The sequence below is a fragment of the Alligator mississippiensis genome, chromosome 8, assembly GCF_030867095.1.
Source record: "Alligator mississippiensis isolate rAllMis1 chromosome 8, rAllMis1, whole genome shotgun sequence".
In the NCBI taxonomy this organism is placed as follows: domain Eukaryota; kingdom Metazoa; phylum Chordata; order Crocodylia; family Alligatoridae; genus Alligator; species Alligator mississippiensis.
This window is the reverse complement of record NC_081831.1, coordinates 62698631-62718250: the sequence shown is the minus strand read 5'-3', so window position 1 is coordinate 62718250 and position 19620 is coordinate 62698631. Positions and strand designations below refer to the sequence as shown.

General features: G+C 46.1%; 1 protein-coding gene across 2 annotated transcripts; it reads right to left on the bottom strand.

Annotated features, from left to right (window-relative positions):
- Positions 1-421: 421 nt before the first annotated feature.
- LOC102576183 (V-set and immunoglobulin domain-containing protein 4) lies at positions 422-19248 on the bottom strand. 2 transcript variants are annotated; one of them, XM_059732772.1, is made up of 11 exons: positions 19049-19246; positions 16745-17101; positions 15743-16024; positions 15231-15308; positions 12602-12685; positions 11685-11768; positions 11232-11333; positions 10126-10209; positions 6013-6081; positions 2080-2188; positions 422-756 (listed from the first exon to the last, which is right to left on the bottom strand). In XM_059732772.1, exons 1-11 carry the CDS (start codon positions 19101-19103, stop codon positions 672-674), a joined length of 1389 nt encoding a protein of 462 aa, XP_059588755.1. In that variant the 5' UTR covers positions 19104-19246; the 3' UTR covers positions 422-671. The 2 variants fall into 2 exon arrangements, with proteins under 2 accessions (XP_059588755.1, XP_059588757.1); XM_059732774.1 differs by having other exon boundaries at positions 669-756; positions 2075-2188; positions 19049-19248.
- Between the last annotated feature and the right edge of the window lie 372 nt (positions 19249-19620).

Sequence of the window (19620 nt, the reverse complement as noted above, 5' to 3'; positions counted from 1 at the left end):
TGGCAGTCAAAACAGTCACCAACATTGTGGCCAGGGAGTGAGGTTTCTGATGCCATGGCCCATGTGATGCTGCAACAGGGGTGGGGTTTCTGATATCATGGACCATGTTACAGTGCAGCAAGAGGTTTTGGGGCCAGCGTTGTGGCCAACATGGCAGTCAATATGAAGGCCAGTGGGTGGGGTTTCTGATGTCACAGACCACCAGATGGGCCAGGAGTTCTGGTTCAAGGCTGGAAACCCACTGCAAAAGGAATACTTTACAGGGGAGGGAGGCGGGGGGGCAGGACAACTTCTGGTCCCAAGATGGCAGCCATGGGGCGGGGCACCTGTCAACAGGCAGGGCTTAATAGTTTGACATGAGGTTTACCCCTTACACTACTTATACTAGAACCAGAGGGAGATCCAGTTGTCCTAAAGCAAATGAAGGTTTATGAAGTTCCCATGTTTATTAGAGGAAAAGTTGGGCAGGAAGCATGGGGTTCCCTGGTGAAGGACCTGCCAGATTTCAATTTCTGACGCATAGTCTTCAGGCTGATACCTTCAGAAAACAATTGGCTCTATATTGAAAATCCTCCATTTCAAAATCAAATCCTTTACATTTCCAAAGCTCTCATATTCACTGGGAGGGAAGGGGGTTGAGTGCATGTGCATCATTTCATAGCCATTGTACTTCAAAGACTCAGCATGCAGTTGTTTGGATCCGGTGTTTTGTTTCCTTGAAACCCATCATCAGATCCTGCAATGGTGGATTTATGACTGAAATAAAAATCAGATATTAATGAGAAGGAACCAAAAGAGACTCAACATTGCCCAGCTGCAAAATCCTGGGCCAGATCCTGTTCTCAACCATACCTGAGATAATTCTGACTTTATATGAGTCGAGACCAAAGTATAGTCCTCTGCTTTCAGTGTCAATTGAATTATGCTGGCAAAAAAAAAATTACTTTTGGAAAATGAAGCATTTAAATGGAAATCAATAGCCCAAATGCAGCTCATTGAATTATATGTGAGCTGCATTTGGGTTATCAATTGCCACTTACATACAAAGTAGCCAATGGCTGCCTATATCTTTTAAACAGAAGTGCAACTCAATATGAAATTGCTAAGAGACTGACCTTTCTTTAATATACCATGTACAAACTTCCTCAGCCAAATAGTACATTGTAATATAAACTCTGTTAAAATAAGGGGCTGGCTAAACTGCCTTTGAGGACCTTCAAATTTGCACTTCTATTTTGCATGCACGGGTGAATTAAAAAAAAAAAAAGGAAAGGTAGAAAATTTGGATTCAAATGAAGCTTTATGACATTCTAGGAAGTTATACTCAGAATAAGGCAATTCAGCCAGAGGTAGTTTTGGAGCATTGTCTGAAAATGCAAGACTCATTTCACTGGAATTGTATCTGAGGGAAAGAGAAGGAAATTCCTTGTTTGGATTCTGGACAAAACACTGGAAACAAAGTATAGGGCAATGTTTTCCACCTTCAATTTGGTTATTCTAATATATCATTCAAGAACATTATTGTTATTAACCACTACACCAGCGATTCTCAACCAGGGTGCCGCAGCATTTTTTTCTGTAGTCAAAAAACAAGTAAAAACTAAGACCTAGCATTTCCTGAGGGGTGCCTTGAGCTGAACAAGAGGTGCCTGGAGTCTAAAAAGGTTGAAACTCTAAACCCTAATGATGTTAATCAAATGCATCATAAAATATTCAAACTCTTTCCTCTTTAGAAGCTCTAGGGTGATTATTGCCCTGCTGGGAGGACACCACTCAGGAAGGATTGGAGAGACACTGTAGCACTCACATGCATCCAAGAGGATCTTTGTCTCTCCCTCATCCCATACTTCATCCTTCATTGGGCACCTTGCCACAAGACATTCACACACACTTTAACAAAAGTGCTTTGATCGGACATCTTAAATTTTTTAAAGCAGATCTCCAAGCTGCTGGGGAGCTGTTGGCACATGAACCACTTGCATCCTGTAGATTGCTCACTGCTTCCCAGGAGTGTGGGAGTATAAAGCCAGCCTCACACAGAGTAACCCAGATCTCCTCAGCATGTCCTACTCACCTTACCTGTTTTTCATTCTGCAGGAGACAATGGTGATGACAAGAAAGACCACAGAGGCACAGAGCACAGCAATCAAAATAAGAAGACTGAGGGACAGGCTGGTCCTGTGGGCACCTAGATCAACAAAGCACAGGTTATTTTGAGCTATTACTAAGCCTGTGCGAAGCGACTAGTATTCACTTTGGATTTGGCCGATTCAGGGGACATTGATTCGATTCAGTGATTCAAATCACTGTCCCGAATCAATTTGGCTGAATCTGATTTTTAACCACTGCCGAATCAGATGAATCTCTGAATCAAACATGACCCATTTCCGCTCTCCCAGCCCTGTTACGTCAATGGCTGCCCTGCCTGACCCCAGTGTCCTAGCTCTTTAAAAAAAAAAAAATTTAAAAAGGGCCACACACACTGGCTCCTGCCAGGCTGGGGAGAGGGTGGGGTGATCCCTGCTGCCTTACACTGTCCCACGCTGCATGGGGGGCTCTGCCATGAGCCTGCAGAAGCCCTAATGGCCACTGCAACAGCTGGTGAGAATTGGACTTTTTTGGGTTTTTTTAAAGGGTCGGGACACTGGGGCCACACGGGGCAGCTATTGACAGTGCTGGGAGAGTGGGCAGGGGATGGGGCTGGTGGGGGTCCCCTCATGGTCCACTGCCCCCTCTTCCCCCCCCCCCCCCACTTACTGGCACAGAGTCTGGGTCCAGCTTCCTGAGGCAGCGAGCGGGGACTGCCCGAGTCTCCGTATATCTCCAAAGCTCTATGAATCTTTTCCGAATCAATTTGGAGAGCTTCAAATCAATTTGGACCTTTTTAGTGGTGTCCCGATTTGATTCGGATTAAGAGATTTGGCCATCGAATTAGGCCAAATCTTCTCTGAATCAAATCAGCACCCAAAGCTTTGCACAGCCCTACTGATTACCAGCAGCTAGTCATGATGGTGGACATTTTCCCATGGGGGCTGGGGTAAGGCTGAGGTTTGCACAGCCATTTAGGGACAGTTTGTTTTAACACCAAGACAGGCATTTGGTCCATGTTAATGTCCCTTCTCCTCTCCTCCTCACACAGAGTCATCCACCAAGTTGGCAATAACTCCAAGTGACTGTGATGGTTCAGTCAATTTGCTATCTCCTGGCTGGAGTTCCCAGGTATGGATCTTCCTGGGACACTGTGGCCCATGTACCATACTTACTCAAATATAAGACAACTCCAAATATAAGATGACCCCCTCAATAATTAAATTCTAGATATGGAAAAATGTATAAATGTGTTATAATTGTCCAGGAACAGAATCTAATAATTGGAGGTTTGCCTTGAATTTGTTCTCTTTCCACTGCTACAGCAGAAAAAAAAAAATCAATCGGGGAGGAGGGGGTTCAGGTGGTCCTATTGCCCTCTGCCACCCCCAACTTCTTCTACCTGAAGCCCCTTCCCTGCCCCCTACTGTCAGTACTGTCAGAGCCTGCTCCCTCTGAGCACATGGAAATGAGGAGCAGATTTGAAGTCATATGCAGATGAACTGATGCATTTTATCTTTTTTTTAAACTGATGCAAGTTAAAAAACCCAGGTACGCCACAAACATACCTTTAAGAAGCACTTTTGCACCTCCTTATACAGAGTACAGACTATGCATCATACTAATCCAAACCGAAAAGTCTCATGATTTAGTTCATTAGGCTGGGCCTCAGCAAAAACAACAGCATTTCAAGCCATGGTGACCCCATAGCGCAGAAGTGCTCAGTATGTGTGTGCATTCCAGATATGCCTCCAACAATGGATTCAATTAGCCCCTCACTCAGGACTGGAACAATGTGTTCTTGTCATGAGTTTTGGGATTCCCCAAAAATGCATATACAGATGAGGTACGGGGCAATCTGGTCCAGCTTCACCTCAGGGAAGGTGCAGCCATTCAAATCAGATACGACAGACAGAGAGGGGCTGACAGTGGGATTCTGGGTGAATTGTTTGGGGCCCTGTTTCATGATATTTGTTGGACATTTGAGGCTGATAAAGGAAGAATAGGAATTAGAAATGGGAAAAAGGCACAGCTCAGCTGTGGGAGTGAAGAGGAGGTTGAAATGAAAAGGAAGTTGAAATGTATTCAATGTAGTGGCTCACCATGACTTGAAAAAGAGTCAGTGCTGAGGGGGCTAAGCATAATGGGTACTACTGTATGTTGTATTCATATGAGCTTCACTAATCTGTAATCAATAAGTTCCCACAGGTATGGGCCCAACACAAAGTGGAATGCAGGAAAATTGAAGTCCAGGTGTTAATTGCCAAACCTGATCCCTCACCCCCAAATCATACAAATATCCAACCAAGGCTGAAAGCAGCCTACAGGAAACTGTAAATGCTTTGCTACAACGGGGGGTGGGGGTAGAATAGCAGAGTACCAACAATGCCTTCATTGGGCCTGTAAGGAAATGCCCTCATTGGGCCTATAAGGAAAGTAGATGGGAAAACCTGGAGGCAGAGAAGATGCTATGAGGTGGTTTTCAGCATACGCTGTTTTATTTACCTGGCAGGGGAGATATTATTTTTCTTCGCCTTGAATGATGTGGTGTAGTTAGAAGGTGAAGGCTTGTCCCATGCACTGTGGGAAGGCTAACCCCTGCAAGAGTCTACAAATGCCTCTAAATGCAAGGATCTTGGCTACACAATTTATGGTGATGGGGAGTCACTCTGAGGCTTTCCATCTAGCTTGCCCCTTTAGCCTTTTGGCTAGGGGAAAGTGAGGCTAGTGGACATCTGAACTCCAAGGCCTCCTGGCCTGGGGTTTGCATATAGGATGCTTGCTATGGATTTGAGAGTACCTGAAGTCCCAGGCTGAAGAGTTTGGGTGGTGGGATACTTGCCAGTGGTAGTGCCACACAGACTTGAATGACTGAGCTCTGCTCAATCAATAGAATGCAGTACTGATTTGGCTGGTTTGACCTTAGACACAAAATTTCAACCCCCCCCAAAAATGACAGGTTCCCATCAGCGTCTCAGTCATTTGGCTAAGATCAAATTGTAGCACAATTCCCCTACCTGCTCCTCAGCCTTTTGGCTAGAAGCAAGCAAGAGTAGGCAGCATCTGAACTCCAAGGCTTACAGGCACAGGGCTTACACATAGGATGTCATCCAAAATATAGGTGCCCATCAGTGTGTTTTTCCAATGTGGGTCATATGTTCTATAGTCATGCTCAGCATTGGCTGCATTTATTTAGCTTCATAGTTGGTTCCATTGCTGAGCATGTGCTGCTTTTGGCAGCAGTTTAACGATAGACAATTATTTAATGATGTTTCCTTGAATGCAATTGTAAGACAAGGAGCCTTTTGCCCTATGCTGACTGAGGGAAAAAAAAAACCTCTTCTTATATTTGAGTAAATATGGTAGTTCACGGGCATCATCTTTGCCCAGATACCTAAATGAAGCCCAGGGTGGGTTGCGCAGACACCTAAGTGAAGCCCAGGGTGTGTTGTGTGCTGAGCATAGCCAAGCAAACTGTTCCTATCAAACCCTTGAACTACATGACACTCGTCCAATTCAAGAAAACTAAGTTCAGACACTTTCCTGCAGAAACCCACTATGATTCAAAAGGATTTTGAACAAACCTTTGTTCAAGTGAAATCTACTATTTCAGTACAATACTTCATGAACAGTAGCAGTTTGGTCAAGATTAAATTACTTTTCTTTCATTGGCTCAGTTTAAATGAGAAACCCCAAATGAACATTACACTTGAGACATCACAACATGGACAGGATGTTGTGGGGAAGGGGATGGTCATATTCATTGGCCTATTAATACCCCCAGAATCTCTGATTTGAAGGTCTGAAATATGATGCCAAGAGATTTTTCTCTGCAACAGAAGCCCCTGCCACCAGATGCTAGGTTTAAAACTCCATGATGACTCCTGGCCTGCTTGTTAGCCCTTCATAATCTTCCCCCTTTACCTGTAGCTGTGCTGTTCCTTCCTGAATCTCCAAGGCCACTGTTAGGATCCAGTACTGTTGTGGTCAGATCTGCAAATCAGCAAGAAATTAGATGAACAAAGCAGCTTCAAAGTCCTTAGTTCAAAACAGAAAGAACCTTGATTTGGTTCTGTGGAATACTTATAGGACTCAGGGACAATTCCCCATTTCCCCATCCCAAGTATCCATGCTTTACCTGTGGTGGCCAGAACCAGAGGGGTTACTATCATGAGCACTAAATATATGCTCTTGAAGACATCCAGGCAATTGTCTAGCAGTTAAGATTAGCTAATGCAAAGCTTGCAAGTTTGCAACCCACAAGTGGAATTTGCCTGTCACAATTTAACCAAAGTGTTGAATCTAACTGTTCGCACTGATCATGGGACTGACTGGGCTCCAAAAATAAGAAAAACTACAAGATTAACTGATCTAACAGGTTTTTTAAAGGTCATCCATAACAAGATCTGACCACCTAATATAATTAGCACGTTCCAAGGAATCCAAGGAATAAGAAACCAAGGGGCTGAACTTGGGCAGAGTAATGCTAATTTCAAACCTCAAAGTAATGTGGTGTAATTTGCTTATTGGGTGAACCTGGTTAGGGCAATAACCTTTCATGATAATTTCTAACACCTTTTAATCCCATAGGGTAACAGCTATAGGGCAAGATTGTGAGTGGCTCTAAAACCAACAGATTAGCATAAAATAAGGCATAAAGGAACACGTATGTCAAGTAACCAGTTTGAAGGACGGGACAGAAGGACCATCGCTGTACCAAGCCTGGACCCTGGACTCCCAGTGTGAGCGAGGACCAGATGCTGACCAACGGAACTTCCTGGTGACCCCTTGGACAGCGTTGATCGGGGACACCTGATTTTGCTGGAATGACTTGGAGTGCACCTGGCATAGAGGACTGCTGATAAGTTGCCAACCCCATGTGGGAACTCTTTGTCATTCTGTCTATCTGTTGTTATTATTCACTATTAGCTCTTTATCACTGTACTATCTGGTTGTCGCATTAACCTTTCTGTTAACTGTTGTATGCTAAGCTATAAGTAAATTTGCCTTTACTTCATTCCTGACTCGCCTTCTTGATCCTGAACCCAGCAGCCTAATGGCTGATACAGTCACAGCGCCTAGCTGGCCTGTGACAATGTGACACTTACCCCACAGCTCTCACACATTCACAAGGCACAATGAGGGTCCTCTGGCTATGCCATCCATGGTTTTCAGCCTTCAGACTCAAGGTTGCCAAACAAGTCATGAGCCCAGGCACAGAAAAGTCAATGGATCGGCCTTGGGTAGATCCCAATCTACAACCAGGGGCCACCTGAGCTTCTCATTTAACTGAACACAACTCAGGGTTAAACTAAACCACATGAGCTGAAGGTGGGAAGGGATGTGGCATTTTGTACCCTTCTCTGCACAGACACAGTGAAGTTGTAGAAATTTGGAAGCTCAAGAGTGTCTCCCAGCAAGAGCCCACAGACAGGTAACAACATTAAACTTCTGTCTCGTCTGTTAGCTCCTCAGTCTTTCCCATTTATCTATAGTCATGTTGCTTCTTCCTGACTCTTCCAGAATACTGCAATAATCAAACATCGTGGTCAGATCTGCAAGATCAAGCATAAGTCAGATGACTGCAAGAGCAGCATCCTCAGTACAGCATCAGGAGGAAACTCAGTTCTGGCCTGCAGAGAACTGAGGAACTGGAGGGCATTTCCTCATCAGCTGAGAAGGCCCTGAAGCAAACCCTGTAGGCCTATTGCCCTCCATTTAGGTATCAGGATAAGGGGCGCTTGTGATTTCATGGGGACTGCTGTGGTGAATTTGAACATTTATTAAGTGGTTGGCTGGATTGTTCTGGCAAGAATGTTTAGTAGCTGTCAAAAGCTTTCTTTTTGGCACTCATGGGTGAAAAGAAACTGTTTCACTTAACCTGCTCTGGAAATAAGAAAGCATGCCATTTCCCCAGACACTCTCCTGCATTCCTCCTGCCATTTCTATACCCCACAGCCCTCATGCTGGCAAATTACAACGTCAATCTTGCAGATTTAATTCTATTCAATTTTTGTGGCTCCAAGGACACAAGTGTTTACAGATGAGAGCCAGAACTTTACTTCACTCCTGACTCACCCTGAGTCAGGAGTGAAGTAAAGAACCAGGGAGCCCACCTGGTTTTCCCATTGACTTGGAACCTACTTAGGGTTGGACAGAACCAGGTGGGCTGAAAGTTGGGAAAAGACACAGCACTTGGAGGCCCTTGTAGAGACAAACAACATTCTGAAAAATGTGAGGTCAAGAGATTGTGTTCTGGGAAGAGAATCAACTGGTGGCCGAATCTCCGAATCCCAGTCGAATCTCAGGACGCTTTAATCTCCTTGAATCGAATCGGAACACTTCAAATTGATTTGGAGAGATTTGGAAATATCCATAGATTTGGAAAGACAGAGCTTTAAATGTTTTCTCTACATACCTCTAGGTAGCAGGCGGCTCATGAATGCTGCGATGCTGGGGTACATGGAGCGTCCCACATAAGCACAGGGGGCTCCCCAGCGCATTTGGCAGCAGACCCAGAAGTGGATCAGAAGCATTTCCGGTCCACTTCCGGGTCCACCAGGGAGTGCAAAGGGCCCCCCCCCACAGCATCCCTCTGGCTTGGCGACTGGCGACTTCTGGGTCTGGGGGGGGCACTTGGGGTCCCCTCTGCAGATGATCGCTGAGCTGGTGGGATACCGGAGGGGGGGCCATGCACACCCCAGGGGACCCGGAAGTGGACCAGAATCCAAATCAACAAACTGAATCACTGTCCCTGATTTGGGCTGATTCCAAATTGAATAGGGCCCCTTTAGTATATCCCAATTAATAACTATACGAAGCTTCTCCTGAGCTATATGGGTGGAAAAGAAACAAAATGACTGCTTTACCCTGTTCCATTCCTTCCACTGGCATTCTGACCCTGCCCCAGCTGAACTTTGATCACCCCATAGCCAAGCCTCAGGGCCAACTGCCAGGTCTTTGCGGTCTGGCATGTTGAGCCTACAGACACGAAGCTGCCCGCCATGCAGCAGGGGGTAGCAGGTTGTAGATGGGACGCAAAGCACATACCAAGCTGGAGGCCACCTAAGCTCAAGAAAACCATGACTCTGGTAGGTAGGACCCTTTTCGGTGTTAGAAGAGCTATCTCTGAGCAAAGCAGTGGTAGCTGGAGTCATAGACAGCTGCAAAGGTCACTTCCTACAGACTACGTGCCCCACGAGCCAGATGCCCAGCTGTCACAGGGGACTTATCACAGTCCCCGCTTCAACTCCTTTCCCTCCTGTGCATCACTCACAAACAGGCACTTCCTCTCCAGCCTGCACACTGCTTCCCAGTTAGCCCTCAGCAGTCCAACATGCCTTTGGGGCTCTCCAAACTCGTGTCTTCCATGACTGTGATGTCAGGACCCAAACCAAACTTCTCGGCTATCAGGCTCTTGTCATCCCTAGCCTGTCAGCCTGCAGCAGACCTCGCACTACTTAAAGTCAGGTGTGGTTGGGTGCATGGCCCGGCCTCAGTCTGAGGTGCTAGGACTCAATGCATTGCCCCATTATTGGACAGGCCCCTGGAACAGACCCTGGAGAGACAGTGCTGTTCACTTAACTGACAGGGTTACAAACCCATCAGCCTCCGAAGCCTTGAAGGTGCCCCGAATGCTTGCTGGGGTGGTTCTGACAACAGCCCTCTTGTGGCTCATGTTTAGAGCTGCAAAGGAACCAGGGGACATAACCCTGGAGTTAATCCAGGACCAACGGGCCCATTCTCTCCTGACACTCCTGCATCCCAGGATCCATGCCTTACCACACCACTCTCAGGCACACACAATGCAAATTGAAGGTTCTCTGGCTATGCCAGCCACGGTTCTCAGCCCTCAGGCTCAGGACTGCCAGCAGGCCTGTATGCCCTTGACTATCTTTGAAATAGTATCTTCAATGATCATGACATCAGGATCCAAACCAAACTGCTCATTTACCAGACGCTTGTCATCCCTAGCTTGTGAGCCAACACTCACCTTGTCATCCCACTCAGGTGGTTGTCATCCCTACCCATCCCTACCTTCATCTTCTTCAAGATCACGAATGGCTGTACTGCGTGCCATGGTCTCAATCCTGGGTGATGTGGTCATGGCTTCTTTGAGGTCTAGAAGAGAAGGATCCATGCATTTTTAGCAGCTCCTACTTCTTTAAAGACATACTAGTTTACATATCAGGGAAATGAAAAGTCTGCTGGGGGAATTTGTAAATGGCCTGTAACATCATGAACCCAGACACAGAAAAGTCAAGGGCTGGGTCTTGGGTAGATCCAAATCTACAGCAAGAATCCAAGTCCTGTTGTTTCTTCCTGACTCTTCCAGCATATTGTAATAGTGAAAAATCACGGTCAGCTCTGCAAGATCAAGCATAAGTCAGGTGACTGTAAGAGCAGAGAAGCTGGAGGCCACCTAAGCTTCCCACTTATGGCCACTCAAAGCTTGAGAGGAGCTGCATTCGCTTCACCTCTCCCACTGGGCCTTCCTCCCCTCCCCCTTGGGTGTTTCACTTCAGAAAGCTGCACTACAGGGCTACCCACAGTACGAACTGCCCCAAGCCATAGGAGCTACAGGAGCAGGATTCACGGGCCTCCAGAACTTCAGGCCAACTCTATGCAGCTCAGCAAAACCATGACTCCCCTAGGTAGGACCCTCTTGGGTGTTAGAAGAGCTCTCTCTCAGCAAAGCGGTGGCAGGTGGTGTCATAGACAGCTGCAAAGGTCACTTCCTACAGACTACCTGCCCCACGGACCAGATGCCCAGCTGTCACAGGGACTTATCCCAGTCCCTTCTTCAACTCCTTTCCCTCCTGTGCATCATTCACAAACAGGTGCTTCCTCTCCAGCCTGCACACTGCTTCCCAGTCAGTCCTTCACAGTCCAACGTGCCTTTGGGGCTCTCCAAACTTGTGTCTTCCACAACTGCGATGTCAGGACCCAAACCAAACTTCTCGGCTATTAGGCTGTTGTCATCCCTAGCCTGTCAGCCTGCAGCAGGCCTCGCGCTATTTATAGTCAGGTGCAGTTGGGTGCAGGGCCCGGCCTCAGTCTGAGGTGCTAGGACTCAAGGACATTGTCCCATTACTGCACAGGCCCCTGCAACAGACCCTGGAGAGACAGTGCTTTTCACTTACCCGACAGAGTTACCAATCCGTCTGCCCTAGTAGCTTTCAAGGTTCTCCAAGTGCTTGCTGGGGTGGTTGTGACAACAGCTCTCTTGTGACTCACGTTTAGAGCTGCAAAGGAACCAGAGGACTTAACCCTAGAGTTAATCCAGGACCAATGGGCCCATCCTCTCCTGACACTCCTGCATCCCAGGATCCATGCCTTACCACATAGCTCTCAGGCACAAACAGTGCAAATAGAGGGTCCTCTGGCTATGCCAGCCACAGTTTTCAGCCTTCAGAATCAGGACTGCCAGCAGTCCTGTACGCCCTTGGATATCTTTGAAATAGCATCTTCGATGATTGTGACATCAGGATCCAAACCAAACTGCTTATTTACCAGATGCTTGTCATCCCCACCTTGTAAGCCTACCCTCACCTAGTCATTCCACCCAGGCAGTTGTCATCCCTACCCATCCTTACCTTCATCTTCTTCAAGATCAGGTGTGGTTGTACTGTGTGCCATGTTCTCAATCCTGGGTGATGTAGTCATGGTGTCTTTGAGATCTAGAAGAGAAGGATCCATGCATTTTTAGCAGCTCCTACTTCTTTAAAGACATACCAGGTTACAAATCCGGGAAATGAAAAGTCTGCTGGGGGAATTTGTAAATGGCCTGTAACATCATGAACCTAGACACAGAAAAGTCAAGGGCTGGGTCTTGGCTAGATCCAAATCTACAGCAAGAATCCAAGTTGTGTTGCTTCTTCCCGACTCTTGCAGCATATTGTAATAATAAAAAATCGTGGTCAGCTCTGCAAGATCAAGCATAAGTCAGGTGACTGTAAGAGCAGAGAAGCTGGAGGCCACCTAAGCTTCCCACTTATGGCCACTCAAAGCTTGACAGGCCCCTGGAACAGACCCTGGAGAGACAGTGCTGTTCACTTAACTGACAGGGTTACAAACCTTTCTGTCCTAGTAGCTTTGAAGGTGCTCCGAGAGCTTGCTGGGGTGGTTCTGACAACAGCTCTCTTGTGGCTCATGTTTATGGCTGCAAAGGAACCAGCGGACTTAACCCTGGAGTTAATCCGGGAGCAACGGGCCCATCCTCTCCTGACACTCCTGCATCCCAGGATCCATGCCTTACCACAACGCTGTCAGGCACAAACAGTATAAATCGCGGGCCCTCTGGCTGTGGCGGCCATGGTTTTCAGGCCTCAGACTCACGACTGCCAGCAGTCCTGTATGCCCTTGGCTATCTTTGAAATAGTATCTTCGATGATTGTGACATCAGGATCCAAACCAAACTTCTCATTTACCAGACGCTTGTCATCCCTAGCTTGAGAGCCTACCCTCACCTTGTCATCCCACCTAGGCGGTCGTCATCCCTATCCATCCCTACCTTCATTTTCTTCAAGATTAGGTATGGTTGTACTGTGTGCCATGGTTTCAATCCAGGGTGATGTGGTCCTAGGTTCTTTGAGATCTAGAAGAGAAGGAACCATGCATTTTTAGCAGCTCCTACTTTTTTAAAGGCATACTAGGTTACAAATCAGGGGAATGAAAAGTCTGCTGGGGGAATTTGTAAACGGCCCGTAACATCATGAACCCAGACACAGAAAAGTCAAGGGCTGGGTCTTGGCTAGATCCAGCTCTACAGCAAGAGCCCAGGTCAGCTTCCCTTTTAACTGACCACAGTCAGGGTTGCACTAAAAGACGTGGGCTGGCGGTGGGAAGGGGCTTGCCATTCTGTGGCCCTGCTGTGCACGGGCACAGAGTGAAGATGCAGAAAACTGGAGGCGCAAGAGTGTCTCCCAGCAAGAGCCCACAAGCAGGCAACAACGTGCCACTTCTGTGTTGACTGTCAGCCCCTCAGTCCTGCCCATTTCCCTACAGTCGTGTTGTTTTTCCCCGACCCTTCCAGCATATCGTAATCATCAAACATCGTGCTCAGCTCTGCGAGTTCAAGCATCAGTCGCATGTCTCTAAGAGCAGAGAAGCTGGAGACCACCTAAGCTTCCCACTTACGGCTGCTCAAAGCTTGAGAGGAACTGAACTCGCTTCACCTCTCCCACTGGGCCTCCCTCCCCTACTCTTTGGGGGTTTCACTTCAGGAAGCAGCACCACAGGGCTACCCACAGTACAAATTGCCCCAAGCCATTGGAGCTAGAGGAGCAGGATTTGCAGTCCTCCATAACTTCAGGCCTACTCTGTGCAGCTCAGGAAAACCCAAACTTTACTTTTGGACTCCCTGTTAACCCCCCATAGTCTTTTCCCTTTATCTGTACTTGAGTTGATCCGTCCTAAATCTCCCTAGTGACTTTTGGAATCCAGCCATGTGGTAAAATCTGTAAAAGCAGAAGCTGTTGAAAGCTTTCTTTTCTGCACTTTGGGTGAAAAGAAACCAGTTCTTTTAACCTGCTTTGGAAATGATGGAGCCCATCACTTTTCCTGACATTGTCTTGCATTCCTCCTATCATTTCTCTACCTCACAGCTCTCAAGCACACGCAATGCAAATTACAGCTTCGATCATGCAGAGTGAATTCTATTAAATGTTATGGCTCCATGGACAGAACTGTTTATAGACTGGAGCCAAAACTAGAACCAGAAATGCTACCTTGTCTTTCCACTGAGCTCGAGTTACTTGGGATTGGACAAAACCAGGTCGGGCTGGGATTTGGTAAGAGAGCACATTTAGCTGCCCTTTTAGATACAAACAACATTATGAAAAATCTGAGGTCAAGGGATTGTGTTCTGGGAACAGAACCAATAGACAAATCTGTTTACATCCGTTCTCTCTTCCTCTATTCTCCCCTCACGTGCTGTATCATCAGAATCCCCCGGTTCATGCCAAGAATCCAGCAGTGTTATGGGCAACTTTGCAAATCAAGGAAGAGTCAAATGAGCAGACTACTGGTTTCCAATGATTCCATTCAGCATCAGAATAAACTGACCTGGTCTCCACAGGTAGCTCGTGGTTTGAAGGACATCTTCCAATTTTTTGCTGAAGTGTGATAAATCCCTTAAAGTTGGCACTGTCCATTTACTGGACGGACAGATAGGCCTTTCTGCCCTGACAGACCTGTTACAGTCCCACTGTGAATTTTGCCCTGTGGTTACGTGACTTCCTTGAATGGGAATATGTTTTGTGTGTGTGAGAATAGGATCCAAAGCTTCTTTTGGGCTATTTGGGTGAAAAAGAAGTAAAGTGACTCCCTCACCTTGTTCCATTCCTTCCACTCGCGTTGTGACCCTGCCCCAGCTGTACTTTGATCACCCCATAGCCAAACCACACACCCAAAACCAACTGCAAGGACTATTCAGTATCCAACACATCAAGACTACAGACACAATGCTGCCTGCCGTGCAGCAGGGGCTGACAGGTTGTAGATGGGACACAAATTACATATACATTTAGAGGCTACCTAAGCTTCCCAGTTAGGGCCACTCAGAGCTTGAGAGGTGTTGTACTCACTTCACCTCTCCCACTGAAACTTCCTTCCCTTCCCCTTTGAGTTGTTTAACTTCAAGCAACAGCATTACAGGGCTACTTAAAATACAGATTGCCCCAAGCCATAGAAGCTGCAGGAGCGGGACTGATGGTAATCCATAATTTTAGGCCAACTCTATGCAGCTCAAGAAATCCATGACTTCCCTAGGTAGGATCCCCTGGGTGTCAGAAGAGCTGCCTCTAAGCAGAGTGGTGGCAGTTGGACCCATAGACATGTGCAAAAATCACTTCCTACAGACTACCTGCCCGATCAACCAGATACCCCGCTGTCAAAGGGGACTTATCACAGTCACCCTTTCAGCCCCTTTCCCTCCTGTGCATCTTTCACAACGACTGTGGGGAAAACAGCACTTCCCTTCCTGCCTGCAGACAGCTTCCCAGTCAGCCTCAGCAGTCTAATACACCCTTGGATGTCTTTTCTAATAGTGTCTTCAATGATCGTGACTCCAGGACACAAACCAACTTCTTGTCTACCAGGCTGTTGTCATTCCTACTCTGTGAGCCCTTAGCAGTCCTCACCTTGTTCATAATCAGGTATGGTTGCAGCATGTGCCGTGGTCTCAATACTGGGTGATGTGGTCATGGTTTCTTTGAGATCTAGAAGAGAAGGAACTATGCATTTTAGCAGCTCCTACTTCTTTAAATAGGTACCAGTTTACACATCAGGTAAGTGTAGTCTGCTGGGGGAATTTGTAAAGTGCCCATAATGCTCCATAATGTGGCATATTGTCCCACTGGAGTGTGAAGGACAGTTGTCTGACCACCATCAGTTATCAATCACCTCTGAAGCAGACAGGCTAAAAGCCCTTCTGGGTTTATCTTTAGTAATGGTGCTGCAGTTAGCGGTTATTTTCTATATCCATGGATAATCATTTTTTAAAACCTGATAAGCTATTTGCCAGCCTCAGTAATATCCTACAACAATGACTTTATGGAGCATACTAAGCTCTAGTTTTTGGTGTAGCTGGTTAGGAATTTTTCTATTAAAAGGAAAAACTCATTCCCATCTTCTTCTAATTCTAGGCATTTACCTTTCACAGTCAGCTGCACCACATCACTCTGCTCAGTGACACGGGATCTGGCTCTGTTCTCTGCTTCACAGTAGTATTTTCCCACATCTGAGGATTGCATGGGATCAAACACAAGTTCAGCCCGATTGCTGAGGTGCACTGCACTGCCTCCCGGCTCCCCCTTGAACCATTGGTAGCTGATGGGTGGGGACCCTCTGGCTGAGCAGGTCAGGCTTGCCCTAGCCCCTTCCATCACTGTCAGTCCCAGATGACCAGGCGTGATGATGGGTTTGGACACCGCAACTGAAAGACAGAGAATTAGAGGTTTGCTTCTGAGGAGGCCCACAGTCCAGGGGTTACTTAGACCCAAGAGGCAGGTTATTATGGAAAAAGCAGCCAGTGTGTGACTAGGCTTCACTGTACTTCATGGGTGTTCAGATGGAGAAGGGCACGAACCAATTTGCACTAGCTCTTCTAACTTGTTGCAGCTCCTCATCTCTCTCAAAAAACCATTCCTAATATGCGAACCCTTCTCCATCAGATGTAGAGCCATCTTTCTGTCCAGCCATAAACCACACAAAGGGAGCTCTGGCACCCCTAGAGAATATAGGTGGAGCAATGCATTATCCCAGCTGTTCTCCAGCTACTTCCCATAGGAACATTAGGTTGCTGGACACACATAAGACAGTGCTGAAGGCTGTCCTAAGTAGCACTGGGTTCAAGCTGGCCACTGGCAGCCCCAGAGTTGGGTGGCCACAGGCATCTCCCCAGAGCCTTGGACTGGACCCTGCATTCTAACAGACATGATTTGCATCCCCCAAATTATTTCCTCCTTATCTGGGAAAAGACAGAAGATGTACAGTGAGGAAGAGCCCTGAGACTCTGTAAAATGCTGCCCCTAACCCTGTGGATGTGGCGAGTCAGAGTGAAAGAAATAGTCCTCTATTTTTTCTGTGCAGCCAGCTCTCTTACTAAATACCACATCTCATTCACAAGGCATTTAAGTTTTACCGCTATATTTACCTTTAACAACTCGAAGTGTAGTTGTCACCTCCTTTGTTGTCAGGCTGTCATCCTGGGCTTTCCAGGTGACTTCGCAAGTGTAGCGCCCGCTGTCTGGGATTTCAAGATTCTTAATCTGGAGGGAGACATTGCCTGGGATTTCTTTTTGGATGGTGACCCTGCCTCTATACCGAGTTAGCGGAGTGTGGTCACCATTGAGATCTCTTTGAATGACAGCGACGCGGGTCTGATCACGCTCCATGGTCCAAATGACTGTTTTCTGATTTAAGTCGTCTGAGGGTACATAGATGCATGGTAAGATAGTAGAACTCTTCCACACTCCTTCAATCTCATGGGTGCCAGTCAGGTCCAGGATGGCTGCAGGGAGCAAGAGGCAAGGGGTGGAAATAAAATCACGGTGATGAGAATATCATCAACGCCAAAGGATGCCGAAAGCACCATCAGGTGAAGCCCACCAAGCCACCAGCACTGTCAGACAAGCAGCTTAAAAGACGCCACATCTTTTAGTGGCATAGACTAGGAAATGACAAATATAATTGAAGGAAGCTAGGAGGAAAGCATCTGGAGCAGTGCAGAAGAGTCGAGATATGACAGGACGTACACTGCATGGAAGAACTCTGCAGCATGTTCAGGACGACTGGCACTGTGACCTCTTCAGCCAGCCCAAGTTAAACAAGACCAGACTAAGGAAAACATATCAGTCACACTGGGAACTAATGGACAATGACATGCTCTTTGCCTCTTGAACCCAAGAAGCAGGGAAGTTTTGTGAATGTTGCATTATTCTTCCTGACTGTATTTTAAGGAACCTATAGGTTCCCCACCTCCCCACCCCCATCTTCTTTTTCATAAAGTTAACTACAACCTTTAAAGGCCCCTTTACATCCTTTCTTCTGGAAATAGATTCCTCTGATGACATAAAACAGGTTTAACCTTGATAGGTAATTACCATCATCATTTAATAACTAATTATGAAAACAATTTTTCAATGTGTCTCTCTGCTGAACGTCCTGACGGAAAGCCCTGTAGATGCCATTTATCAATAGGGAAAGTATGACACAATGATGCCAGAATGTGTGTCTCAGCTTTAGTATAGAAGAATCCCGCTGGTCAAAAATGGGGGATATATTCTCCTGGTCCTAGTCCATCTGTCAGCTGTCTTTTAAGTAGGAGAGCAAGGAGGATATTCAGTACCAGATAGAGTAAAAGAGGTTGGTTTGTGATGTGAGAACTTTCCTCATTTATTAAATGGCTTCTGACCAGATGTGCACTACTTCAGTCCCCTACTTGTTTTTATCTACATGCTCTAAATGGCCAGCATAGCTGTTCTAAAAGTTGCTTTTTTGCCTTCTTTCAAAACCTTTGTATTACAGGAAGAGGCTCAAGAAAGAAAATATTTAGAGGCTGGTGAGGAAATGCATATCAAGCTAGTTGTTCTGTTTAACTCGACAGTAAAATACTTCATGTCTTGTACTCTGTGGATGCAAAATTTTGTAGGACACATACTTGCAGTGTTTGGTGTGGCTGCCACATCATTTGGTGTTTACTTTCAGGAGGACACAGAATTCTTCTTTTTTGCTCATTCTAAGCTGCTATACATTGCTACTTGGTACTGTTAAACAGCTGTTACACAGAGCTCTGTCCTGTGGGAACTTTTTATCATGACAGGCATCACACCTGTAAAAGTTTTAAATAGCGATTTGGCAATATATTTAACAAAGTGTCAGATAAATTATTTGTAATCATATAGATCTTCATAGAACAGCTCATAATAAATAGAATACGATTAGAATTAAAGAAATCAGAATCTGGCCCACTGCAAGTTATGTGGATGGTTGTAACTAGCACTGCAGTTACAACTGTGCATCCCCACATTTCTGAAGAATGGCTAAAATCCAAATGAATGAATGTATTCCAGCATTGGTATAAACGTGGAATTGGACACCAAAATGCCAGAGCAGAAATTCCCCAAGTAGTCTGGATAATCTAACTTTGTTCTAATGGATTACATTATCTCTGACCAGCTGCCCAATACTGTCCAACTTGATACAGATTCAAAAACATCTCTTTGCTCTATCTGAGTTGATCAGAATGAACTGTAACACCAACTGTGTTTTCCTCTAGAGATGCAATGCTGCTCTTCTTTCTACATCCTTTGTATCTGAAGTGTAACCAAGCCAGTTACATGCCAATAACATACAAAAGGCAACCTTTCCTACAGCGTATGTTTAAATCCTTGCACAAGGAACATGGCCATACACTTAAACTGACTTATATTTGTCTTCACCTACTCAAGTTACTCACCATTGCAGAGGAGGAAGGAGTTCACCAGCACTACCGCACCCACTACCTTTTCCATTCCTTCCAGCACTGTGGCTACCTCAGTCTTGCCCTCAGCCTAGTAAAAGAGATCTGCTCTTCCAGGCTCAACAGGAAAGTCAGCAATACTTCCCCTTCTTTACTTGTTATATTATCAGCTAGTATCCAGGACTGCTGAACTTTCTTCCTTCCTTCTTACACAAATATGATGAGAATGCTGAAGGTGCTGGCCTGCCTGCGTGGCCGTAGTAGCGGGAGGTTCTAGCGAGGGACAGAGTTAGGAGAGACTTCAAGAACCCTCTGGTTCTGTTTCACACTCCCCACTCTGTGTGCCTATTTACTTAGTTTACCACTTACTCAGGGTGTCCAATGAACTACATTCTTTGATTCTCTTTATAACTGGGCATTTCTTTTCTGGTTTTTTCCCTTTTACATTTTGCAATCTTTTCTCAAGCACTATTATTAATATGTATGTTAAAAATGTTCCTTTAAAGATGGATAGTGCAGTCTAGTATGGAAAATGAAGGAAAAGCTAGAATGCAGATCTCCTGTGGAAT

Excerpts from the sequence above, each read along its gene's own strand:
- LOC102576183 (XM_059732772.1), bottom strand. The coding sequence starts at position 19,103 with ATGGAAAAGGTAGTGGGTGCGGTAGTGCTGGTGAACTCCTTCCTCCTC. Across the intron at positions 12,686-15,230 it reads CATACCTGATTATGAACAAG|ATCTCAAAGAACCTAGGACC; the intron begins GTGAGGACTGCT and ends CTTCTCTTCTAG. Across the intron at positions 6,082-10,125 it reads TGATCTTGAAGAAGATGAAG|ATCTGACCACAACAGTACTG; the intron begins GTAGGGATGGGT and ends GCTGATTTGCAG.